The sequence below is a fragment of the Dasypus novemcinctus genome, chromosome 15 (genome assembly GCF_030445035.2).
Source record: "Dasypus novemcinctus isolate mDasNov1 chromosome 15, mDasNov1.1.hap2, whole genome shotgun sequence".
Classification (NCBI taxonomy): domain Eukaryota; kingdom Metazoa; phylum Chordata; class Mammalia; order Cingulata; family Dasypodidae; genus Dasypus; species Dasypus novemcinctus.
The window spans coordinates 99,082,433-99,106,643 of record NC_080687.1 but is presented as its reverse complement, the minus strand read 5'-3'; the positions used below and the strand labels follow the sequence as shown (position 1 = coordinate 99,106,643).

Here is a 24,211-nt window from a genome sequence, read left to right as displayed (position 1 = left end):
AAGCTGAAGGCAGTCCTTGGTTTGAACGGTGAGCTAAATACTACCGTGGTGAATTCACAAATTGTGTCACTTGATTCAGACATCTACCCCCAAATAGATCATAGGATCTTGGAGAGCAGAAACCGTAGTTTATTTATGCTTCTTTTCTATTCCTTAAAGTACATCTCTTATGGCGTTAAGTACAGAGCAGTAGCTTAATAAAAGATTGCCGATCAGTTTACTTACATGTCCATGTTGTACTACTGGTTGAGAAGTCAGTCATTTTTAAAAGACTTTGAACAAGTAATTTCTGTTACTGAGCTAAAAATGTGATTTAATTGAAAACAGTTTAAAAATATACTTTAATCTTCAACATTATACTGAGTCTCTATTGTTTGTATATATTGTAGGACTTCTTACTTGAGCGGTTCTTTTTTAATTTCTCCTGAAATTAATATATTCGTGGTTAATATGAATTACAGTGAATTAGTTTGTCAGTCACAGTGTTTGTAATAGTTTGGAATATGCCATAGACTTCACTAAATTTCAATATATTATAATTACTCAAGTGATAGTATCAAGACTCAACACTGTAGCAACTTGATAAAAATCATAGTTACGGTGAGTCAACAAAAGCTTGCAAATAAAATAATAGTAGGAAATTCTTTTTAAGCCCTTACTAAACATCATGTTGAGTTTTCATGCATCATGTCATTCAATCAGTCCTCAAGACAACCTAGAGAGTAGTGCTATTCTTGCCTCCATTTTGCAGACAGGGAAACTGAGGTCGAGATTGAATAACTTATCCAGAGTCACAACCGTCAGTCACATAGCCAGAATTCACACCTAGGTCACTTAACTCCAAACCCATATGCTTTTCCACTTCACCATGCTGCCTACACTAGAGATTACCTAACTGGAAACTTAGTCTCCACAAAGGAGTGGAGAATGAGAAGTTCAGCCGAAAGGCTGCTGAGCTTCCCTCTCAGCCTGAAGGACCCTTTCTGCCACAGGCCAGGCACTGGGCCAGGTGCTAATACAGCTGTAAGCAAGCCAGCAGAGAGCCCGACCTCATAAAGCCTGTTATCTAGAGGCGGCAAGAGCCTGAGCCCATCATTGTAACTGGGCTAAGTGTTACAAAGGAAAAGGCTAGAGCAGTTTTTGGCCAAGGAAGCTATCAGAGTAGGAGTTAACAGTGGGAGTAGAGATAAAGAGAGTGAGGAGGTATTTTGAAGGTAGAATCCATAAGACTTCGTGATTCATCTTGTGAAGTAACAGGGACAGAAAGAGACGGATGGCAGAGTAGGTTAGCAGGGAAGTGTTGACTAGGTTTCAACTTGAGGGGCCACTGAATCATCCAAGTAAACAAGTTACTTGCTGTAAAGTCCACGGAAGCAAAACTCATGCTACCTACTCATACTTCAGTAAGCTACATACTTACAAACTATCTCGATTCCATGCCCTTCTAACCCAAGCCTGTTAACTCCAAAGCCTCATCTCTTTTTTAATCTCCATATTTCCTGTCTAGCTCCACGTCAATCTTTTCATAATGTAAATATGATCAGATCATTTTCCTACTAAACTTTTGGACTGCACTGTCTAATGCAGCAGCAACTAGCCTCATGTGGCAACTGAGTACTTGAAATCTGATAGCCCAAACTGAGATGTGCTGTAAGTGTAAAAGACAGAAGATTTTGATGATTTAGAACTCCTGCCACCTCCCCCCCAAAATATTACAAAATATCTCATTAGTAATGTTTTATATTGATTACATGTTGAAATTAGATAAAGTTTGGATCAAATAAAAATATTCTTAATATTAATTCACCTGTTCCTTTTTGTATTTTTTAAGTTGGCTCCCAGAAAAATCTAAATTACGTATGTGTTCCCCTTCGTTCCTCCTGGCTAGAACTGTGCTGGACACCTCACTCCCTGAAGGATGGAGTCCGGGTCCTTCACGTGGTACGCAGTTTTCTTCACCGTCAGTCCAAGTTTCCACCTCTCTGCTCCACCTAAGGACTCTGGCTGCTGAAAAGCCAGATCGCTTGCATTTTGGCTTGTCCCCTTTCTCTCTCTCACTCCCTACCTTTGCATGTTACTCTCCTAGGCCCACTAAATTGTTCACTGCATTCTTCAATCAAGAATATTTCCCTTCTGCCTCCAAGCAGAGGCAAGCGTCCTCCTCTCGGCTCTCCTGGTATCATGTTATAATCACACCTACAAACCAGTCTCTTTTTCCCTTGTTTCCACTCCTAGACCATGAGGCCACGAAGGGCAGCAAAGGTGGTCTTTAAATCTCCATCCTTAAGAAGGTGTGCGATCAGTGTGTGCTAAATGAGTGAATCTATCTAGAACATTGTTGAGCGGATGAGAACATGTCTATAGAATTTAATAGAGGCACCAATATAAAAAATAGTCATCCCAATGAGTCAGCGAAATGTTAGTCCCCTAAGACTGAACTTTAAGCAAAATCAAGGTGAAATGTTTACAAACTGTTTCCATACTTACAGATTTCCCTTCTGCCCAAATGACTGCTCCAACTCCTGTTTTATGATCCTCTGAAAGAGACATGGCATTTAACTCAGTAAAAATCAAGAGTCTGTTAGTTGCAAAAATAGTGTTCCCCAAAATAAAATGCTTTTATTGAAATTTACTTCATAAAGGTAGCAGCAATTATTGACAGCTTCACTAATTATAGAAAAGTGTTAAAATACATGCTTTAAAGTACAGAATGTGGGGGCTAGGGACCAAAGAACTAGATCGCGGCACCACCAGTCCAGGCACAGATTTTCAAAGCAGTAACCATAACTAGGTGTAACTTTATTGATTCTCCACTTATAAGTCAGTCTCTAAATCACAGCTTCTAAAAGAAGAAATCAATGAAGCAAAGAAGTTTCTAAACTAATGGATTTAGTGTAATAACCACTTACAACAGCAATCAAATTTGACTTCTGGCATTTCCTACACTCTAGTCACGGGAATGAAAACGCTCCTGCTAAGGAAAAGTTCATACACGTAACACAAACATGAACAAATCTTTATGGGCTTTTTAATATTTCTTCTGGAAGGTATATGTGAAAGGAATTTTGGTTTAAACAAAATTGTATTCCTTCTCTGGCCTTCAAAGTTCTCCTCAAGGAGGGAAAAGAATGCTAACTTAGTAACATACCATTTCTAAGTGGCAGAAGTTATAAACATAAGATTACAATTTTCTGGTAGAACCAAAGCCTTTGCAACAAGTAAGGCTGTTCTCCTTAAAAGCATTAATCTGGAACAGAAAATACAAAAATAAAATAGAAACTTTACATATGAAGTATCTACTTTTCCTTCTGTCAATACAAGCATGAATGTCAAATTTCTAAAACTAAAGTGAATTAATTATGAAAACTACATTATTTATCAAAATCTAAATAATAAGGTAATGATGTTAAAGGGTAGATTTAAGCAGAAAAAATAATTATCTGTGAGTTTGTCCTAGAGCCCTACATATTAGGGAAGAATAAATGAAACTATGGCTTCACCCTACAATTTCCTAAAAGTTAATCCTTCCAAAGATAAAATATTTGAACAACTTTTTTCCAGTAAAAGTACTAAGAAAACTTGTGCTGCTATACATTTACAAATAAATAAGTCACCTTTTAAAAATATTCTGACACTATAATAAAATTCCCTCTAGTTAAGCAAGCTCAGATATTCAAAATGATGTACAAAGTATTTGTAAACTTATTTTAAGCACAATTTTAAAAAACTATTATTTTGTTTTTACTCTAAAGGTAAAGCTGATAAAACTTCCATTTCTAGATGAGAAAACAGGTACAGGGAAATTTACTCCTCAAAATTCAGCCCTCCAGAACCAACCTATTTGTTTTTCCTCCACCTCTCCTTTTGACATTAAAAGTTTCATAACCAAGATTTTCATTTGTTTACTAACCAATATTTATTGAGTGCCTAATGTGTGCCAAGCACTGTGACGGGCTGAGTATACGGAAGTCCTCGCCCCAGGAAGCCTGCAGTATGATGGGGGCGGGGACAGTGACAGGACACAAGCCGCACCTAGAGCAGCGCTGCGCTGTGCAGGAAAGGAGCGTGACGGTGAGATTCAGACCACGGGGGCTGATTCCTAGAGTGCAGGTGGACGGACACAGAATTCTGTTCCTTCCGAGATCTTCAGAGTTAAACACGAGGGGCGAAGAAGACAAATCAGTGACTTTATGCTCACATCTAAGTCAAATGCAGAAGTTCTAAACATAAGATATTACCCTGCACAACCAAAACCTTTATAGTAAGTACCTATTTAACATGCATAAATCTGAAACCAAAGGTGACAACCTACAACAGAAATTCTTCATATTAAGAGTCTACTTTTCCTACCATCAACATTCGTATTTGTCACATGTTCTGTTTTTTTAGTCTCAGGAGTCATGTTTTTGGTTTCACCCTGAGGGAAAGACTAAACCTTGTCAGGAGCGGGGAAAAAAAATAAGATTTTTCCATAAGTATGCAACTCTACTGGCTAGCTAAGGTTAGTTACACCAAGAGAACAGTCTTTACTACGAGTCTTTTAGAAGCTGAATGAATTTTATTCATAAAAAATGGATTAGATCTATTAGCTCTTTGTACAACTCTGAAGGGATGGCCAGCGTACAGTCAGTGGACTCAAAGTCGGAGGCTAAGTGTGTATCCTATGATTCTAGAACACAGGGCTGGTTATCTGAGCTCCCGTACTGGGGCTATGCCAGTCAGAGTTTCTCCAAGTACGGGCCACAACCGCTTGCAACACAAGCACTGGGGCTTGTTAGCAATGTGTCAACCTCTCTGAGGAAAGAGGGGCAAGGCTCAGGAAATCTGTATTTCTAATGAGCGTGCCATGTGATTCTTAGGCATACTAACATTTGAGAATCAGTGAGTTACGACCTGAAAGTCAACTTTCTTGGCTGCTCGAACTTTAATTCATCACCAGCGTTGTCTAGGAGGAAGACATAATCCCTAGTTTTGGAAAACATGTGGTCTAATGGTATAACCGGTCACAAAAAAAGAGATAAGAAATTAATACCGAAATCAGGTAAATGAGACACACCCTTTCACTTTTTTTCCCAAAACTTTCCCCAAATTTTATCACTTTTTTGTTATGCCCAAAGCATCCCAAGAACATTTTTGACATTTCTGTGGATTCTATTTACTCATCATTCAAAAAGCAATTATTAAGCATCCACTTTTTGATTAGTTTTAAAACTCTGGTAGAGGTTTCTGAATTCATTTTAAACACATATATTTTGTTAATGAAAAGTTCCTTCAACTTTCAATTAAAGAGAAATAAGGTTGTCAAAGCAAGTGAATAATGTGAAATTAAAAGTTGCAGTTATTAGAAGCACACCACATCATGGGTATTTTTACTTTGCAGATTGTCCTCAATGGTAAATGAAAAATGTACGGAAGTTGCCTTGCTCCGTGCCTGACATGTGTTCAACAAATAATTGCTAGTTATTAGTTACAATCAATGAATAATACAAGTCCAGAATCCCTTACCTGAAATTGCTTATATCAAGTTTTCTTAACAGTCTGATACAGACTTATTTGGTGGCAAAACCTGTTTTGAGTTATTTACAGCCTTTAATTAGTCGTACATTTCACTCCAGATATCAGTGTTTGATGACAGGGTACTTCCCCATACCCCATCAGGAGTGTTAAGTAATATACAGGACGTGCACCATATTACCTTCCAAAATCTGTACAATTCTGAATTCCTTTTCATCTGGCTCCAAGGATTCAGGAAAAGGGATTGTAGATCATTTATCTTTGTACATAACAAGATTTCTTTTTATCAGTTCAACACACACAGCTCTTAGTGTTAGGGAGAAGCTGATCATTAAGACATGGCCTCTTCCCTGAAGAGCACGCAGCATAGTGGAGAGCAGGGTAGGAGAGTTACACCCTGCACAAGGCTTGGGTTCCAGACAAAAAAATCATCTACAGTCAACACCAACCTTGAAAAATCTTTTAAACTGCCCATCAAGCACATAAGTATGGCTTTATATATAAAGTTCTGCACAGTGAGTGAATATATTTCTAATACAAATATATAACTTTACAGAAACAGAGTATCTAATAAAGAACACATATATATAAATTTATATTTCCATGCTCATTCTGGAACACAGGCAGGGAGCCACTGATTTCTAATCAATGAAGGAAAAGTAGGGCAGTATAGCTACAGCAGCTGTTCCCATTTCCTTGCCTTTCAGTATGATATACAGAAACATACTTTATAATGTCAGCGTTAGCAAAAAGGCCAATATCTAACCCATGATACAAGATCTTACATAAAATCAGATTTCTACATAATACAGCTGTTCGGGGACAGAGACTATGATCCTATAGAATCAAATTCTTTAGTAAGTGTAGAATCATTAGCCCTGTTGAGCGTCAGAATCACAAGCATAATTTTTTAAGAACATGGGCCTAGGCCACACCCTTAGATATTTTAATTTAGTAGATCTGGGTAAGGGCCAGATCATCTTTATTTTTTAAGTTTCAACAGTGACTCTGATATGACGCCAACTGAGAACCTCCACTCTACTCAATTCCCTCCGGCTTGTGGTCTTGGTTTAGAATATACTGCAGACCTGTGGCATCTTACGGACCTTTTCTGAAAAGTGCTCTTCTTTCTTGAGCTAATTAAAAAATCTGACTATAGCCCAGTCCTGAAGGATTCCGTCAACCTTTTTTTCCCTCATTTCAAAGGTGCATTTGAAAAAGTGATTATGATTCCACTTTGGGGGAAAAAATGTACCAGATGTAAAGATACTGTTCCATAATTGGAAAGACTGATCATTTTTTTCACCACAACAAAAATTTCCAAGAAATATTTTCCATTTTCTACACATTTATGTACAACTTAATAATGTAAAATGTTTTGAAGGCACACCGGCAATTGGAAGACTGCAAAGACCAACACTCCTTTACCTCAACTCTGTTACTTTGAATTTGCATTTTTTTATTGTAAACATTCTAATATTGAATATTTACAGAAGGAAAATGATTTTTTTCTCCCTCCTTTCTTTTTTTTGTCCCATCTCTAGAGGAAGGCTCGATGAGCAGTGAAGTGATAAAAGCAAGAAGCAGAAAGGAGAGGGCCCAAATAACAGGCCCTGAATTGTAAATGTAGGACTGAATATGCACGAGGCCACAAGGAATCCTAAAACTGCTCTGAGAAAGAGCTGTCTACTCGAGGATCTCAAAACTACTCTCCACTGTATGGCAGCAAAACCTCAGCATCTAGGAGGAAGCGAATGCTGTGGGTGAGACGGACACGTCTGAGACAAACACAACCCAACCGGTCGGCCCCCTTTTAGGAACTAAGCATTTAACTCACCAGTTCGATATGCCAATAACCTGGCCTGAACCATGCAGTGCCTTGCAATTTCTTGTGGCAAACTTTGATTGTGAATTTCATTAATCTGTTCTGGGTTGTTACAATAAAATCCAAAATGTTTAAAGTTGGGCACACTGGAAGCTACTGTGGCCAAAAGTAGGACAAGGTCTTTCATGTTTTGCCTTAGATTGCTAAAGTATGGGTTTTCACACAGGTTCTCCAAACCTATGGTCATCAGTATTTGCTTATGCATTTCTTCATTTGAAACCAAAAATAACGTTTCATATTCTTTTATTCTTTCTTGTTTACATTCAGAATAAAAGTCAATATTAGCATCCGGCAGTGTTTTGGCAATTTTTTGAATAAAGTCACATTTGTAAGAGGTTTCCTCTACAAACTGCACCATATAGCACACCAAGGGCTGAAGTAAAACACACACATGGGCCCGACTGTTGGACTTCAATCTTTCCACCGCTTTGGCATCTAACTTTGCATCTTCAGAACTAGAAGCCTCAGTAAGCAAACTTATTTCTGGATCAGCAGGCCAGTAAGAAATTCGGTTAACTCCAGCTGAAATACAAAATACGAAAGATATTTATCTGATACATGCTGAAATTATGGTTTTGGTTAAAAAAAAAAAATCCATCATATCACTGCAAAAGACCTAGCCGTCCCAATGTGATAAGCGCCCACTACGGAGTCACCTGTAGCACAGACCATAGTTGGCAAAGTATGGCCCGTGGGCTGAATACAGCCTGCTGCCTGGGTGTGGCTCACAGAATGGTTTTTACACTTTCAATGGCTGAAAACAATTTAAAGAATGTTCTTTTGTGATATGTGGAAATTAAATGTGCACAAATAGTTTTATTGGGACACGCCATGCCCTTTCATTTATGTATTGTCTGTGGCTGCTTTCGCACTACAACAGTCACACAGTTGTAATAAACATTGTGGCCTGCAAAGCCTAGTATTTACTATCTGCCCTTTTACAGAAAAATTGTGCTAACCCCTGATACAGCCCATGGGGAGGCACCGTGGAGTCACTGATTTTGTTGTAACTATGGCAGAATCATCCAAGTGATTAAATAGCTGCTTTTATAAATAGTACAACCTACAACTGATATTGTTTGGAATTTTATATAGAAATTTATATTTGGAGTAAACAGTTCACCTCTGCATTAAAAATGTTCCTGTCCTTTGATCCAGAATTCTTCTGTGAACCTAAGAAAAAATTCTAAACAGAAATTTCATGTATGCATGTTTAGTTCAGCATTATTTATAATAGTAAAATTGCAGAAAAGTTAAATGACTGAAACAGGGCAAGAGGAAAACAAATTATGGGCCTCCAGAATGTTCACAAAGAATTTATAATGTTGAAAAGTCATATCATGTGATGTGGGGAAGGGACAGGGAAAAGCAAGATTCATTTTTTTAAGCCCAAAAAGTTAAAAAACAAAACAACTAGGAGAAACATTTTTCATTGTGACCGAGGAAAGGTTAGTAATCTTTAATATACAGAGTAGCTTTTAATTCATTCAGAGTAGGTATGAATTGCCAAAAACAACAATAATGCCTCAAGATAGTCAAGAAAATATGAACAGTTTATAAAAGAGAAAACAAAACTGACAAACATCTGAAAAATATTTTAATTTGTATTTTAGACTGAACAGTAAGACACTGTTTTTTATTTAAGTCAAAAAAGACTCCAACACTAACATGTTGAAGAGGGCAAGGTATGCTGTCAGGGCCTAACCTGGTAAAATTTTGGAAATCACTTTTGATAGTATCAAGAGCCTTCCAATGTTCATACCCTTTCATCTAATAATTCTACTTATTTAATCATACTGGAAAATTAGGGTAGAGAGATTCATTTGAGAAAACATATTTAATAAGTGAATTAAATTTACAGAAAAAGAAGAGCTCTTACAGGCCACAGACACTCCCTCTGATTATATAGTCATATCCCCATGAAAGACTGTGGGCTCCTTGGAAAGAACCGTATTTTGGGGTTCATGTTTTTTATATCCTAGCATCAGTGCCTCACACATGGTTAAATACCCAAATGTTCACCAAATTAATGGATATTTTAACCACAAAGAGACCCCTTGGCTATTCCCTGCCATTCCTGACTCATTGCGGCTTGGGCTGCAAAGCAACTTTGAAGGCCTCAAAGCTTACGTAAGCACGCTTCTCCCCTCTGCTGGAGTTCCATTTCCTACTCAGCAGTGAGGGCAACTCTTCCATCTAAGCATCTTGGTTGCTCCTAGTAATCCTGATACAGGGAGACCAGGAGAGAAATAATCTTTAGACAAATGTTCATGTACCAGTTGCAAATGCTACAAGAGTGGCAAAAAATTCTCAACTTGTTTTGGTTTCAGGGCCTCTTAATACTCTTAAAAATTACTGAGGACCCCAGACAGCTTTGGTTTATGTGGGTTATATCTATCAATATTTACTATATTTTAAAATTAAAACAAACATTAAAAAGTTTATTAAGAAATAACAATTAAAAACCTTACAGATTAACATAAATAACACATTTTTATGAAAATTGACTATATTTCCAAAACAACTACAAACACTAGTAAGAATGGCATTTGTTTTAAATCTTTACAGATTGCTTTAATATCTGGCTTAATGGAAGACAGCTAGATTCTCAAATCTGCTTCTGCTTTCAATCTCCTGAGATTTGTTGTTTTCGTAAATATGTGAAAAAATATCCCACCTCAGGAGAATACATATCAGAAGAGAATGGTATTTTAACAAATGTTTCAGATTAATGAATATTCTTCTTCAACACTACAAGAATATTCATTGAGGGACAGTTTCGTAAAGGTTGATTACAGTGTGGAACCTGAAACCCTATCAGCGAACATTCTATTGTTACATTAAAATGCACTGGGCGACTGGATGTGGCTCAAGTGGTTGAGCGCCTGCTTCCTACATGGAGGTCCCAGGTTCAGTCCCCAGTGCCTCCGAAAAACAAGCAAGCAAACAAACTAAAAAACCAACTCAGGGGAGCCAATGTGGCTCAGTGGTGAGTGCTTGCTTTCCATATATGAGGTCCCAGGCTCATTCCCCAGTCTCAGTACTTTAAAGAAAAAAAAATATCCACTGGCCTATCTTTTATTTTGAATGGCTCTTACATGGATGTTATAAAAACCCATGCCAGACTTTATAACATCCTACATTAGTCATTTGGAAAATACTGGTTTACTGATTTTAGAATATTTTTTAAAAATCACATTCATCAATCTCATCACCAATCTCAGAAAAGTTTACATGTTCAGAAGCTGTCAAGCTCAAGACAGTGGGTACAAGTTTTCCAAAATTCTAATCCTCATTTTAAAGCTCAAATTTAATCACTAACAACAAATAGTGTCATTGTTTTCCTTGAAATGACAGATTCACTTCAACCATTTTCAAGAAAACGTCTGCCAAATATTCAAGTCTAAATATTTAGTCAGTTCATGGCATTCCATGAAAACAAAACAAAAAAAAAAGCGGATAATTCAGTTCGCAATTCAATCACGCAAGAGTGTTTCCTTAAGGCAGCTGTCACACTTTGGTGCTTTACGGGCACCTCCGATTTCTTCACACAGAACATTAAAAAGATGGTTCATCCAAGGGCTGAGATTTAATAAAATTAATCATTTTCACTATTTTACAAAGCCCATTTTTAAGAGTAGGTGGCTCTTTGCTCAGCTCCATGTGTGCAAGGTAGAGAGTGCAGGGTCTGCAGGTGGCTCTGGCCCAATGGTTTGGCTCGTGCTATGGCACCAGGAGTTTAAACCACCATCATTGTGGCAGCCTTAGTGCAAGTGAGGTATTATTATCACAGTTTCGACCACTGCACTATAGAAATGTCTGCTTCCTAGCTGAAGTAAAAGTAATAGTGATTGTAACTGAAGTATCTATATCATGATACTTTACTATGAGATCAAGTAACTATATCATGGAATTAAATCACAGGTAAATGTCCAGTACATTAAACCACTGAAATTTTGGGGTTTGTTATAGAGCTGGCAATACTCAATTAATACACTGGGAGTTATTTAACTAGTGACAGACATGAGATGAGAAGACATGTTTTCTGACTCATCTTTTATCAAACTAGTCTCAGTTAAATGCTACAAATTGCCAACAAATCCCTATCTACATTACTGGTATGCATTGAATTCTGTCCCCCAAAAAGATCTGTGCAAGTCCTAACCCCCAGTACCTGTGGGTGGGACCTTTTTTGGAAACAGGGTCTCTGCAGACATCACTAAGATGGATCATACTGGATTAGGATGGGCCAGATCCACTGACTGGCATCCTTGGAAGAAGAGGGGAATCTGACACAGAGACAAACAGGGAGAAGGCCATATGACAAAGAGGCAGCGAATGGAACGATGCATCTACAAGCCAAGGAATGCCAAGGATTCCCAGGAGCATTGGAAACCAGGAAGCGGCAGGAAGCACCCTCCCCGACAGGCTTCCGAGGGAGCACACATGGGCCGCCACCTCGGTTCTGGAGGGCCAGCCTCCAGAACTGAGAATAAACTGTTGTTGTTTTTTAAATCACACACTTGGTGGTACCTTATTATGGTAGCCCTAGGAAGCTAATACACTTACCATTTACAATCATTTTCAAACAAGCAGAACATGGCTTTCTGGAAAAATACAGATCACAGTTTTTCAGCCTTGACCCATGTTTAATAAGAGCAATTTGCCCAGCATGTAAATCTTCACTAGAACAATGGAGACCAACAATTTTCATGTTTTTCACCACCACAAGACCAGTTCTCTTCACCTACATTAAATACAAAATAATAATTTATTAGTCACAACACCTAAGGGCATTATCATGGGTTACACATGATTTATTAATAAAATGAAGTTTTGTTTAGCTCTTTATCTGAACACAATTTGAACAAAAGCAATTTTCTCATTAGATCCAGAGAAAGTCTGAAAGTTTAGTGTTGACTTTATACCAGAAACATTCAAACCCTTGGCATTCTCTACCAAACAATTAAGCACCTAATTATTATTAATTTGTCCTAAGTGAAAAAGGAATACATCTTAACCTAACAAAGGGCAAGAATCAAATCTATTTGACTTGTTACCTATAGCATCCAGTCTAGGACTATTTAGTGTTAAGTTTCTAGGTGGTAATAAAGAAAAATTTGGAAAACTCTCTGATTTTACACTAAGTTAAATAAAATTCAGAATGTATATGAGATTTTCTGAAAGACTCACAGATGAAAAAAGGTAGAACTAAAGAGATCTTAAATTTTAAAATATTTTAAATACTGACTAAAAGATAATTCTTAACTCCTTTCTAAAAACTGTCCATACCAATTTTTTGCAATATGGTAGCCTAGACTAATGTGATTGGGTCCCACTTAGTACAAATATATCGAAATGCTAGATAAATTATAATTTTAAAATGTTTTAAAATGAACAGTTGAATTCAAAAGGAAGGCAGACAGACTCGCAAGCACCAGAAAGAAAAAGAGAACTCAAGGCCAAAGCTGAGAACTCAAAGCTTGGGCTGGTTGAGCAGTACTCCACAGTGCAGGACTGGTCTGACCCAGATTGAAGTCTTAGAGTTGGGGGATTGGCTGGGATTCTCCAGAGCTCTAATGATTCTTTGAGTCAAAGTTTTGTGTCTCTTTGAACCTAAAGCAGCCTGACACAAATACTAATCAAAAAACTTTGCATAACAAGAGTAATATCGGATAAAACAGATTCAGATAAAAGCCAGTTCTAGGTAAGGTACACCATAGTCTAGGCTGTTTTTGCAGGTGGAAATCTCTGAGGTAAGGAATGTAAACTGAATCCTTAGGTCCAACACCTACTGTTGTGATGTGGGGACAACCTGGGTTGAGGATAAGGCACCCTTTATCCCTCATCCCCTGCCTACTGCTCCATGACTATCCCTAATAAAACATATCTGAAATCACTCGATGGATAAGATCAAGGCAATATTAGCTAAAATATTCAACTTTGTTTAAGTTGTCAGTATGAATGTTTTAAACTATGGAGAATGATCCTTTGTGAAATGCCAAAAAAGAAGAAATAGAGAAAGTTTTATGGAATTCCCTTTCTGAGGTCAACCATCTCCTAATTGTACGAACGTTTAAAAGGAACACAAAAATCTTTCCTTTACAAAATATGTATCAAAGAATGTATGTAACATATGAAAGGTCTATCTACATTGAGTTTTAAAATGTTTTTATTTTTCCTTAGATTTATAAACTCTTTTCTCCCATTCCCCCTCCCCTTCCTAGCCCAAAATGATGTGCCTCAAAATACAAAAAATATGTTAGCAGCTATTTCTGAATACTTCCAGCAAGTTTTTGAAAAGCTGACACTTTGAAAAAGAACTGATGCTGCCTTATTAAAATATCTTGGCACTAGAGCCCATTTTATTAAACAGAATCCATGGTGACCAGTGGAAATGGTAGCAACTGAATTTTAGCTTTTGATTTTCTAAGTAGGTAAGCAGAGAGACGAAATAAAACCAGAAACGCCAACCTCAAAAGACTTTTTAAAAAAACTGTTCCCAATAAAGGAGCAACATATTCAATTTATGTTTTATTATACACATCTTTTGGGTCAACTTTATTTATCATTTTCTTACTTAGACTCTTTTTTTTTTTTACCTTGGAGAACAACTACCCAGAAATGCTTTTCACTTTGCTTCTAGCTAAGGCACAAAACCAAGTTTGAGACAAAGATTTTTCCATCCCAAACTTAAAACAAAACAAAGAAAAACCTAAACTGCATCCCACTTCGGCACTTCCACTTACTCCAACTCCCAGGAGACTGAACCTTTTTGTGACTCCACTATTCTGGATCCTGATTCTGCTTCACTTCACTAACATCTTGGCAAGTCATCTATGTAACCCTAGTCACAGACAATGGGCAAAAGAGGACATTCTATTTTGTATATGAACTAGTACATTTACTTAAATGCTGATTCACTATTTTTTCCCCTTTGTCTTCCTTATAATGAAAACACTAGTTTTGTATATGAATTAATACATTTACATAAGTGCTGATTCACGATTTCTTTTCCCTTTGTCGTCCTTATAATGAAAACACTAAATACTCTGAGATAAATTAATATTATATTTTTTGGGGGCATTTTAGAGACCCTCAGAACTAATCAAGGAAATCTTCAAGAATTTATACAGAATTATCAAGGTGACCGTTTTCAAAATATATATGTTTAGGCTCCACTGCAGAGTATTGGGAAAAACTCAAAAGACTACTAGTAACAAGGAATTATTATTTAATATTTAAAAAAGGGCAAGGTTGCCAGGTGTTGGTAGTAGGACAACGTATTGCAATTTTTCACGGTATGCATGATTGTTTCGTAAGCTCACAACTTCTCTTAAAACAAAACAAAACAAAACAAAGCAAAAGAGCAAAGTTCATCTGGTCAAGTTTGGACTTAGAATTTACCCTTCTTACAGGCTAACAGTTAGCTTATTACTCTCTCAAGGATGCCGCCAGAGGGCATGAGATTTCCGGGCCAGAGACAGGACGTCATGGTCCACAGCCCAGCAAGCATCCTGTCTCCAGTGGCTGCCTTTCCTGAAGTCCCCTGGGGGCGATGCAGCCGAACCCACAAGGACACCTGCCTGGGGTGTGTCAGGAGAGAAACACTGAGTTTGGGGATCCCACTGTTTTATAGCCCTCTTGGTCTAGAGGGAGACATGACCTCATCTCCCAAGAAGCTTGTTGCAAACCCACCTCCGCAAAATGGCCCAGGTAGAGAGCAGTCAGGGAGGACCACGAAGAAGGGTTTCCCTTCACATCTATATGAGTTAATACCAAAGGTGGCAAGAGTTAAATTTGAAAATTAAAAAAAAGTTGCAAGAGCACATGTAATCCCATCTTTACTTTTTTCTTCTTTTTAAATAGGAGAGAGATATAGAGTCTTGTAAATACACAAAAAAAATTTAGAAGAGTTTATCAGAAATCCCCTTGGAAAGGGAAAAGTGGAGAGACTTATATTCTACTTTATGCCATTCCATTTGTTTTAATTGTCATTATTAGCACGTATGTCTTAAAAAGAAATCATAAAAATTCACCTGTTTTTTGTCAATAGATACTCTGGTCATGTCTTCATTATCCCCTAAGGGTCCAAGCTTTCCCTCTTCCTTTTTCTGATAAAAAAGTAGATTAATTAAAAAAAAAAAAAAAAGATTAGTACCTGAGACATACTCAATACCTCCATACTTAAAGGCTGGTTTCTCTGGCTTTGGAAATACTAATTTTTTCCTCAATGATACCCTGCATAACTTATCGCTTTGTTCAGGATCAAGTTCAGACTATCTGACTTCATAAATAAGACCTCTATAATCTGGTCCTTGCACAACTTTCCAGGAAATAGAAGGACCGGAAATTGTGGTCAGAAAATAAAATTCTATAATTTAAGATTTCAGCATTGGGCAGTCTGAGCGATGAAAAAGACCAGAGTGTCGTCGTGGTTAGAGTGGCTGAATGGAACAGGGCAAATTAATTGGAACTGAGAAAATCAAGGACCCATGTGGCAAAGGTACGGATTGTGGTAGGCAGGATGGTTATGGTCCTCGCAAAGATGTCCCCATCCCAACCCCTGTGGCTACGAAGCCAGCAGCTGATTTAACCAGGAGGGGTTAAGGGTGAGAAAGCACCACTCTGTGAGCCCTAAAGGAAGAGAGAGATTTAGTAAATTGGTGGTAATGGGAACCTTGGTGAATGCTGACCTCTTTGTCTTAGGAAACAAGTACTGGATGCTGGAAAGGAGCAACCTCCACAGAAAGGTTTATAAGAAAAGCCAGGTCGTAGGAATGCGGTTTCCACTGAAGCACAACAGGAAGGGGAGGCGGTAATGGTGTTGGTCAAGAAAGGGCGGTGTTTGGGTGGTAGCAGTGATGATAATTCTGTGAGTGAAAACAATAACAGTATCGAAACAATCTCACTGAATTCTAACACACTGTAAAGTTGCAACTAGTGTAGTTTCCATTTCACAAATAACGAACCTGTGGCTGAGAGACGTTAAATAACTTAATCACAGTCACGTAGCTAACAAATTGGTAAGCCAGCATCTGAGCCCAGAACACACTCTTTTAACCACTGTCCCCACTGCATCTGTTCTGGAAAAGTAAAGTGCAGTCCTTCAGCATGAAAATGAGGTACCAGAGACCACGACAGGAAAAGCTGAAAGCATGGGACAACATGAGAAATTTAAAAGAGAAAAAGGGAAATGCAGCTATTCTAATTCTTATACTTAAAGGAATATTTAGGCAATTTATGTAAGTCTAACTTTAACTAAAATTAAAAACTACGAATCAGGAGGAGAGAGAATTATTTAAAAATGACAGCCATTTTCACAGTACTTGATTTCTACTCCAAATTTTAAAATTCATTTTGGGTCCCCCTCCATAAGTCTTATAAACACTCTACACATAAACAATTATTTCCTCTCCCACTGAATTATCTAGTTTGGGACTGACGTTTTAGAAATATTTAGTGTTTAGACCCAATGTATACCTTGATGAATAATCCTTAAGGAGCACCCATATAGTGCAAATATTTGGCAACATTGAAAACCTCATATATTAGTTATATTTAGAGATGGCTGTAAGTTTATAATACACTAAGGCTAAGAAAAACTGCAGATTCCCTTATTATTACCCCCAATAATAAGGGAATAGATAAGGGACACCTATACAATGAACTGTTACACATTCATTAAAATGATGAAAGAATTCATATAGCACATAGCATGTGCCAGGCACTATTGTAAGAGCTTTACAGACATCAAATCATTCGATTCTCATAAAAAGCCCATGTCATACATACTAGTAACATTCCATTTTACAGATGAGGAAGCTGATGCCCAGAGTTCAAGTAGCTTATACAAGATACAGCACTAGGAAGAGGCAGAGCCAGCATGTGAACTCCGGCAGGTTGGCTACAAAACCACTAGCTCCTCTTAAACCACTAGACGGAGTTGCCTCTCCTAGGCTTTTGTTAACATTACAATACAGTTTCCTATGTTAAGTGAAAAGTGCATGATTCAGAACTAAATGATCTCAAATAAGTAAAGGAAAACTTTGAAAGGACAAAAGGTTGAAGAAGTGTCAAAAGCAAAATTTCCAATACAGTTCTGTGCCAATTGCGTCTTTAGACTTTCTATGCTTACTTTGCATAATAAAAGCAGAATAAAGAATTAAAACTGTATTACAGAAAATGGTAAAGAAAAATTAGACACAAAAATAGGGTATCATTTTAAGGAATTTAATATTTCTGCAAGGATAAGATAATGGTGTGGTGGTATGATGCTGCATACTCCCTAGAAAATCACGTTCTTAAATGTAACCCATCCTGTGGGTGTGGACCTGTCGGAATAAGGAGCTTCTGATGAGGGTACTTCAGTTAAGGCATGGCCCACCTCATCAGGATGGCTCTGAATCCTATTACTGGGGTCCTTCATAAGCTTCTCCGTCCTTACCTTGTCCCGTGGCAAGGCACGTGGCAGCATCTCTTGCCACGGGACAAGGTAAGGACGAAGAATCGCCAGCAGTCATCCCAGAACCACAGTCTTCAGGGAGAAAGCAGCACCCTGGATGTGGATTTTTTTTAATAGCATCAAGGCCATAAGGAAATAAGTTCCCACTGTTTAACCTAACCCATTTCATGGTATTTGCTTGAGCAGTCTAGGAAACTAAAACAAATGGCAATATACTATAGATAAAATCCAGGTATACTCCTACTGTATAATTAAAAATTATTAACATTAAAACTGTAGCAGTACAGAAAATGTCAAATACAAAACTGTATTCCTTCTTTGATTGCAGCTACCTGAAAAATTTTTCAGGTATATTTACTAGTATATTTACTAGTATAAAAAGGTAACCCAGGAGGGGTGAGGAAAGGCATAAATAGAATGACTTTTTTTTCAGGCAGGTAATATAATGTCAGTGGTAATGTCTGTACAATAAATAATAATAGAACAGTGGAGCACAATATGCTCCCCTTCCTTCTGTGTTCCACACCACACTATCACCCGTATCTTTGCAACAGTCATGATACCAGAACTAATTGAATTACCACATACTTTTGCTTTACTGACATTAGATTTACAAGTAGTTGACAGCCTGCCAATAATTATGTTCTAAATATTTGGTAAATTTGCTTTTTTGTAATTTAAAACACATTTTTTCATATAAACGATGTTAAAAACGATAGTCGGTTTCCTAAGTCAACCTACAAAGGCCCATTTAACCCACAGGATCCCTGATGAGGAACCCCAGCCCGAGTGTCTCTGAGCCCAAAGGCTTATGAATGGAAGAGTAGTGGACGCCCCTCCAGCCACGGCTGACAGCAATGGCCCCGTCAGGTCCGGGGCGGGGAGCAGCCATGAAGACACCAGGGCAGGTAAGAGGCGCAGGACAGGCTCCAGGAGTGTAAGAGTGATAACCTTTCACAAGTGCTGGTCGGTCATATTTCTAGGCCTCCCAGCATTTCTGAAACATGGATTTTGGTTTGTTTTGGTGCTCATTTTTTTGTCTGTTTCAACTTTTCAATTTAAAAGTTTTTAAATAGACGTGGGTGTGAGTCAGATTTCTAAATAGATTTTTAACAAAATATTTAAAACAAATAAAAAACTGATTTATTTCCTTTTTAAAGCTTCCTCGATGCCTGCCAGATGACGGAACATGATGCCAGGTAAACTGAGTCACTCAGGGAAAAATGGAGCCATCAATCTTTTATGAAGTAAAATCTTATTACAAAGGTAGTTTTATAACTCTAAAATTTACTTGGCACTATCATTTTTGTTTGTTTTTTCAGGTATCAGTGCCAGGATTTGAACCGGGACCTCCTAAGTGGAAAGCTGGCACTCAATCCCTGAGCCACATGGGCTCCCCAGAGTTGGGTTTTTCATTTGTTTGCTTGATATTTGTGTTTTAGGGTTTTTTTTTAAGGAGGCTCCAGGATTGAACCCAGGCCCTCCTATGTGAGAAGCAGGCACTCAACTGATTGTGCTACATCCACTGCCTGTGGCACTACCTGAAAGCCTTATCTCAGTTACTTCCTCATGCTACATAGTCTTCTCAGTAAAGTATGATGAAGCAGTAGGGTGTATGTTATTTGTAAACAGACTTCAACAATTAGTTGGCCACTGACTTTGTCCTGATATAGCTTAAATATCAATGTTCACTAAATATAGCCTATGCCAATTTGTCTAAAAAGAACTCAGAATTTCAGCACAGGCTTTATTCTTACTTTGTAAGTGCATATAAACAGAATTAAACTGAGATCGAATCTAGTTTATTATAAAAAGGGGAGGCTTCTTTGAAATTAGTAATCTATAACAAGCTCAGCTTTTTAAATGCACTTTTTAAAAGTTTTAAAACTCCATAAACAATTTGCTTCTCATCTGCTTCTAAGAAAAACAAAATGAAGAAAAACTCTGACAACTTGGAAATCTACTTTCATAAAATAATATTTAGGTTGGTGCAAAAGTAACTGTGGTTTTGCATTGTTGAAATTTGCCTTTTGATATTGGCATACATTCTTAAATAAATGTGGTTATGTTATATACCATTTTAATGTGCATTTCTCGCTTTATTTTTTTTACTAATGACTTATTACTCACTGTTTATTTTATATTTATTTTAGACTATGGAAGTGATGTTAGACAAAAAGCAAATTCAAGCGCCTTTCTTTTTTGAGTTCAAAACAGGTCATAAGGTTGGAGACAACTTACACCAGCAACAACACATTTGGCCCAGGAACTAACAAACATACAGTGCAGTGCTGGTTCAAGAAGTTTTGCAAAGGAGATGAGAGCCTTGAAGAGGAGGAGCCTAGTGGCCAGCCATCGGAAGTTGACAGCGACCAGCTGAGAGCAGTCACCGAAGCTGAACCTCTCACACTACACAGGAAGTTGCTGAAGAACTATACAAGAAGGTGCTGAAGCCCATTCTACGGTCATTCAGCATTTGAAGCAAACTGGAAAGGTGAAAAAGCTCGATCAGTGGGTGCCTCATTAGCTGACCGAAAATTTTAAAAATCATTGTTTTGAAGTGTCATCTTCTCTTATTCTACACAGCAACAATGAACTCTTTCTCCATTGGATTGCGATGTGTGACGAAAGTGGATTTTATACGACAACCAGCAACGACTAGCTCAGTGGCTGGACTGAGAAGACTCTCCAAAGCACTTTCCCAAAGCCAAACTTGCACCAAAAAAAGGCCATGGTCACTGCTTGGTGGTCTGCTGCTGGTCTGACCCACTACAGCTTTCTGAATCCTGGCAAAGCCATTACATCTGAGAAATATGCTCAGCAAATCGATGAGATGCACCAAAAACTGTAATGCCTGCAACCAGCACTGGTCAACAGAAAGGGCCCAATTCTTGTCGATGACAATGCTCAACCGCAAGTTGCACAACCAAAGCTTCAAAAGTTGAACAAACTGGGCTACAAAGTTTTGCCTCATCTGCATATTCACCTGACCTCTCGCCAACCGACTATCACTTCTTCAAGCATCTCGACAACTTTTTGCAAGGAAAATGCTTCTGCAACCAGCAGCATGCAGAAAATGGTTTCCAAGAGTTTGTCAAATTCCGAAGCATTGATTTTTATGCAAACTTATTTCTCATTGGCAAAAATGTGTTGAATGTAATGGTTCCTATTTTGATTAATAAAGATATGTTTGAGCCTAGTTATAATGACTTAAACTTTACGGCCCGAAACTGCAATTCCTTTTGCACCAACCTAATACTACACTATCAAGTAGAAGGAATAAAGGAACTTCAAAATCCTTGAAGAAAATGAGCTTTCTCAAAGCCAATAACAAAATGTGCAGCTAGGATAGGGGTGTGGAAGTGTTGAGAAAGAGGGAATAACAATGCAAAACACTTTTACTATTTTACTATTTATAAAACATTTCACATAGAAATTATGAGAGAAAACTACTCCAAAAGTTATTATCACGGAACGTGAATTCCCTCACTCCCTACTAAAATTCCTCAATGCAATTCCCACACTTATAAGATAAAATCTAAACTCCTTTAAAAGGCATACAATGTTTTTTTAAGATCTGACCTGTTTACCTTTCTAAGCTCATCTCCTGTCTCTTCCCTCCATCTGCCTCCACCGCTGGGCCTGAGGACCTCAAGTTCTCTCATTCCTCCAAGCATTTCCACATGGAGTGCCTTAGCGTGGCCAATGCCTACTCATCCTTCCCATCTCTCTGCAAATGCTACGCCTCCTGTGAACTCTTCCCTCATTTCCTCAGGTGAAGTCTTGGCAGAATCTCTGTCTTGTTCGCACTTTGTACTTAACTCCACCATCTAATTTCATATTACCTGTTTAAATGCCTAGATCCTGGAAGTGGACTTGGCCCAATGGATAGGGAGTCCATCTACCACATGGGAGGTCCGCTGTTCAAACCCCAGGCCTCCTTGACCCATATGGAGCTCGCCCATGCTCAGGGCTGATGGGTGCAAGGAGTGCTGTGCCACGCAGGGGTGTCCCCCGCGTAGAGGAGCCCCACGCACAAGGAGTGCGCCCTGTAAGGAGAGCCACCCAGCGCAAAAGAAAGTGCAGCCTGCCCAGGAATGGAGCCGTACACATGGAGAGCTGACACAGCAAGATGACGCAAAAAAAAGAAACACAGATTCCTGGTGCTGCTGATAAGGATAGAAGCGGTCACGGAGGAACACACAGTGAATGGACACAGAGAGCAGACAACTGGGGGGGGGGAGAAATAAATAAAAAATAAATAATAATAAATGCCTAGATCCCCCACCTCCCACCCTCACTAGTCCATGTCTTTTCCCCCTTTTTCTATTCAGTGCCAAACATATACCCTCATTCACAGTACAGTAGAAGGTGTTCAAAATGAAAAAGAAAAAGAGGGTTGTCAGGAATGAGCTCCTAAGAGTACCATGGGTACTTACAGATTTACAAAAAGTTATTTCCAAAGAAAATCTAAAGCAATCTTCCAGCAGAATTACTGGCAAGTTAGGAATAAGCATATGCAGAATATAATTACAATTTTGTAAGAGGAAAAAAATAATCTTATGGTTATCAACAGATTGGAATGAGAGTGGAAGTGGCTCAAGAGATTAGGTGCCTCCCTCCCACATGCCAGGCCCTGGGTTCAGTTCCCAGTGCCTCCTGAAAAAGGAAGATAAGCAAATAGCAAGCGCAAACAATGGGGGTGGGGTGGGGGAGAGGGTGTTGTAAATAAATAAAACATATGGGAAGGAAAGCACCAAAATGGTAACAGGGATGCTCAGAATGATGAGAAGCCATCCACCTTTTTTCCTGTTTTAAAAAAAATCTTCAAGTGGAAGTAATAAGACTGTACATGATTTTAAAGAGGACTGTTCATTTTGTTAAGTGTGTTAATGGTATTGTAATAATATGATGAATCCACCTTATTTTTCTGAAGAGGCATATATGGTTAAGGAAGTAGAAGTAAAAATACTATACCTATAATTTACTTTAAAATGTTTCAGCTAAAACATAGATAAAACAAAATTTTAAATGTTAAATTTTAAATCAAAGAAATGATTTGAATGGAGTTCTCTATTTTCAGTACATTTAAAAATTTTCAAAATTAAAAATTAAAAAAAAAAAAAATCTTCAATGCTAACTTGATGTAATTTTGCTTCTATGATATGACCTTTGGCGCCCCCTACAAGTTAATGACAACTCTTAACCTTCCAAATCAAAATAATGAGAAAGAAGCACCATGGCACTGCAAGTGTGGAGGAAAATGATGAGAACCTGGCACGTTGCTGACCCAAGGGTGGGAGAAAGAAAAGATGTAGGATGTACATAATTCCAATATACTGGCTTTTAAACAATTATTCTTACTATACATTCCTAGCTTGTTTTGGATAATCTCTTTCTAGATCTAAAGAAGAAATTATTTATATGGAACAAGAAACACACATTCATGAATTACCTATTCCAATAGCAGATGTTAAGGGATATACCGAGTAACATAAGAGGAAAAAACTACCTTGATGAAACAAGAACAGTACCCAATTGAATGCTAAAAATTATGTGGTGAGGACAAAAATCTCACGGGCCAAACCAACATATAAACGCTGTTAATATCTGATAAACTTGGTTAGTCTGAGAGAGGAACTACTGCATTACAAGCAAGACTCTAAACCGCACATGTACTTTTCAAATCCTAAGGTCTGTTGAATTTTTTAAGTGTGACAGAAATTGAAGCAATAAAATCGAACTTCAGACCACTGTTTCCTCAGGGGGAAAAACTATCTAAGGAAACAAATTATACCTGAGATGTCTGCCTTTGGGCTCCCGCAGCTGGGAAGAGCTCCATCCAGAGACTGAGGAGAGTGAAAAGGTTGACCTTTGAAAGCCTTGGTGTTTGACCTAGTGCAGCAAACACAAAAGAGAAGGCAAATGCTTTATAGACTATTCTTAGCCCCATACCACTGGGGTACTGCAGCCTTCGCTCAGCTGCTCTAGAAGGGGGCAGAGAAAAATGATAGCAAGTCAAGAGAATCCGTGCGATTTCTTAGCAGGAGGCGCTTCAACATCACTTGCGATGACTTCCTGCAGCTCTCTGCCCAAGTTCGGCCCTTTTCTCCAGCCCTTATCAAGGAGGGGGAAAAAATGGTACAACTGATACCGTACTACAGGAACAACCCAAAGGGAAGTATGGAAAAGTCCTTACGCCTGACATCGAAGTGGAACAAATTTTCCTTTGGACTGTGACGAGGCTGTGCTCTAAGAACAGAGAATGAAACCGGGCGCTAAAGCAGCTGAAACGTCGGAAAGCGTCGACTGCGCTCAATTTGGAAATCAAAGCCAAAGCTCGCTTT

General features: G+C 38.2%; 1 protein-coding gene across 3 annotated transcripts in view; it reads right to left on the bottom strand.

Moving 5' to 3' along the window:
- Positions 1-24,211, bottom strand: part of CDADC1 (cytidine and dCMP deaminase domain containing 1) — a 38,952-nt gene that overhangs the window by 14,267 nt on the left and 474 nt on the right. Inside the window, exons 2-7 of one of the 3 annotated variants that reach the window (XM_071208290.1) lie at positions 23,662-23,759; positions 16,096-16,272; positions 15,439-15,513; positions 11,969-12,146; positions 7,352-7,921; positions 2,488-2,537 (exon numbers count right to left, since the gene is read on the bottom strand). In XM_071208290.1, the coding sequence (XP_071064391.1) occupies positions 2,488-2,537; positions 7,352-7,921; positions 11,969-12,146; positions 15,439-15,468 (828 nt within the window). In that variant the 5' untranslated portion in view covers positions 15,469-15,513; positions 16,096-16,272; positions 23,662-23,759. The remainder of the gene's footprint in view (positions 1-2,487; positions 2,538-7,351; positions 7,922-11,968; positions 12,147-15,438; positions 15,514-16,095; positions 16,273-23,661; positions 23,760-24,211) is intronic. The other 2 variants (XM_004478219.4, XM_012519562.4) reach the window with 2 other exon arrangements.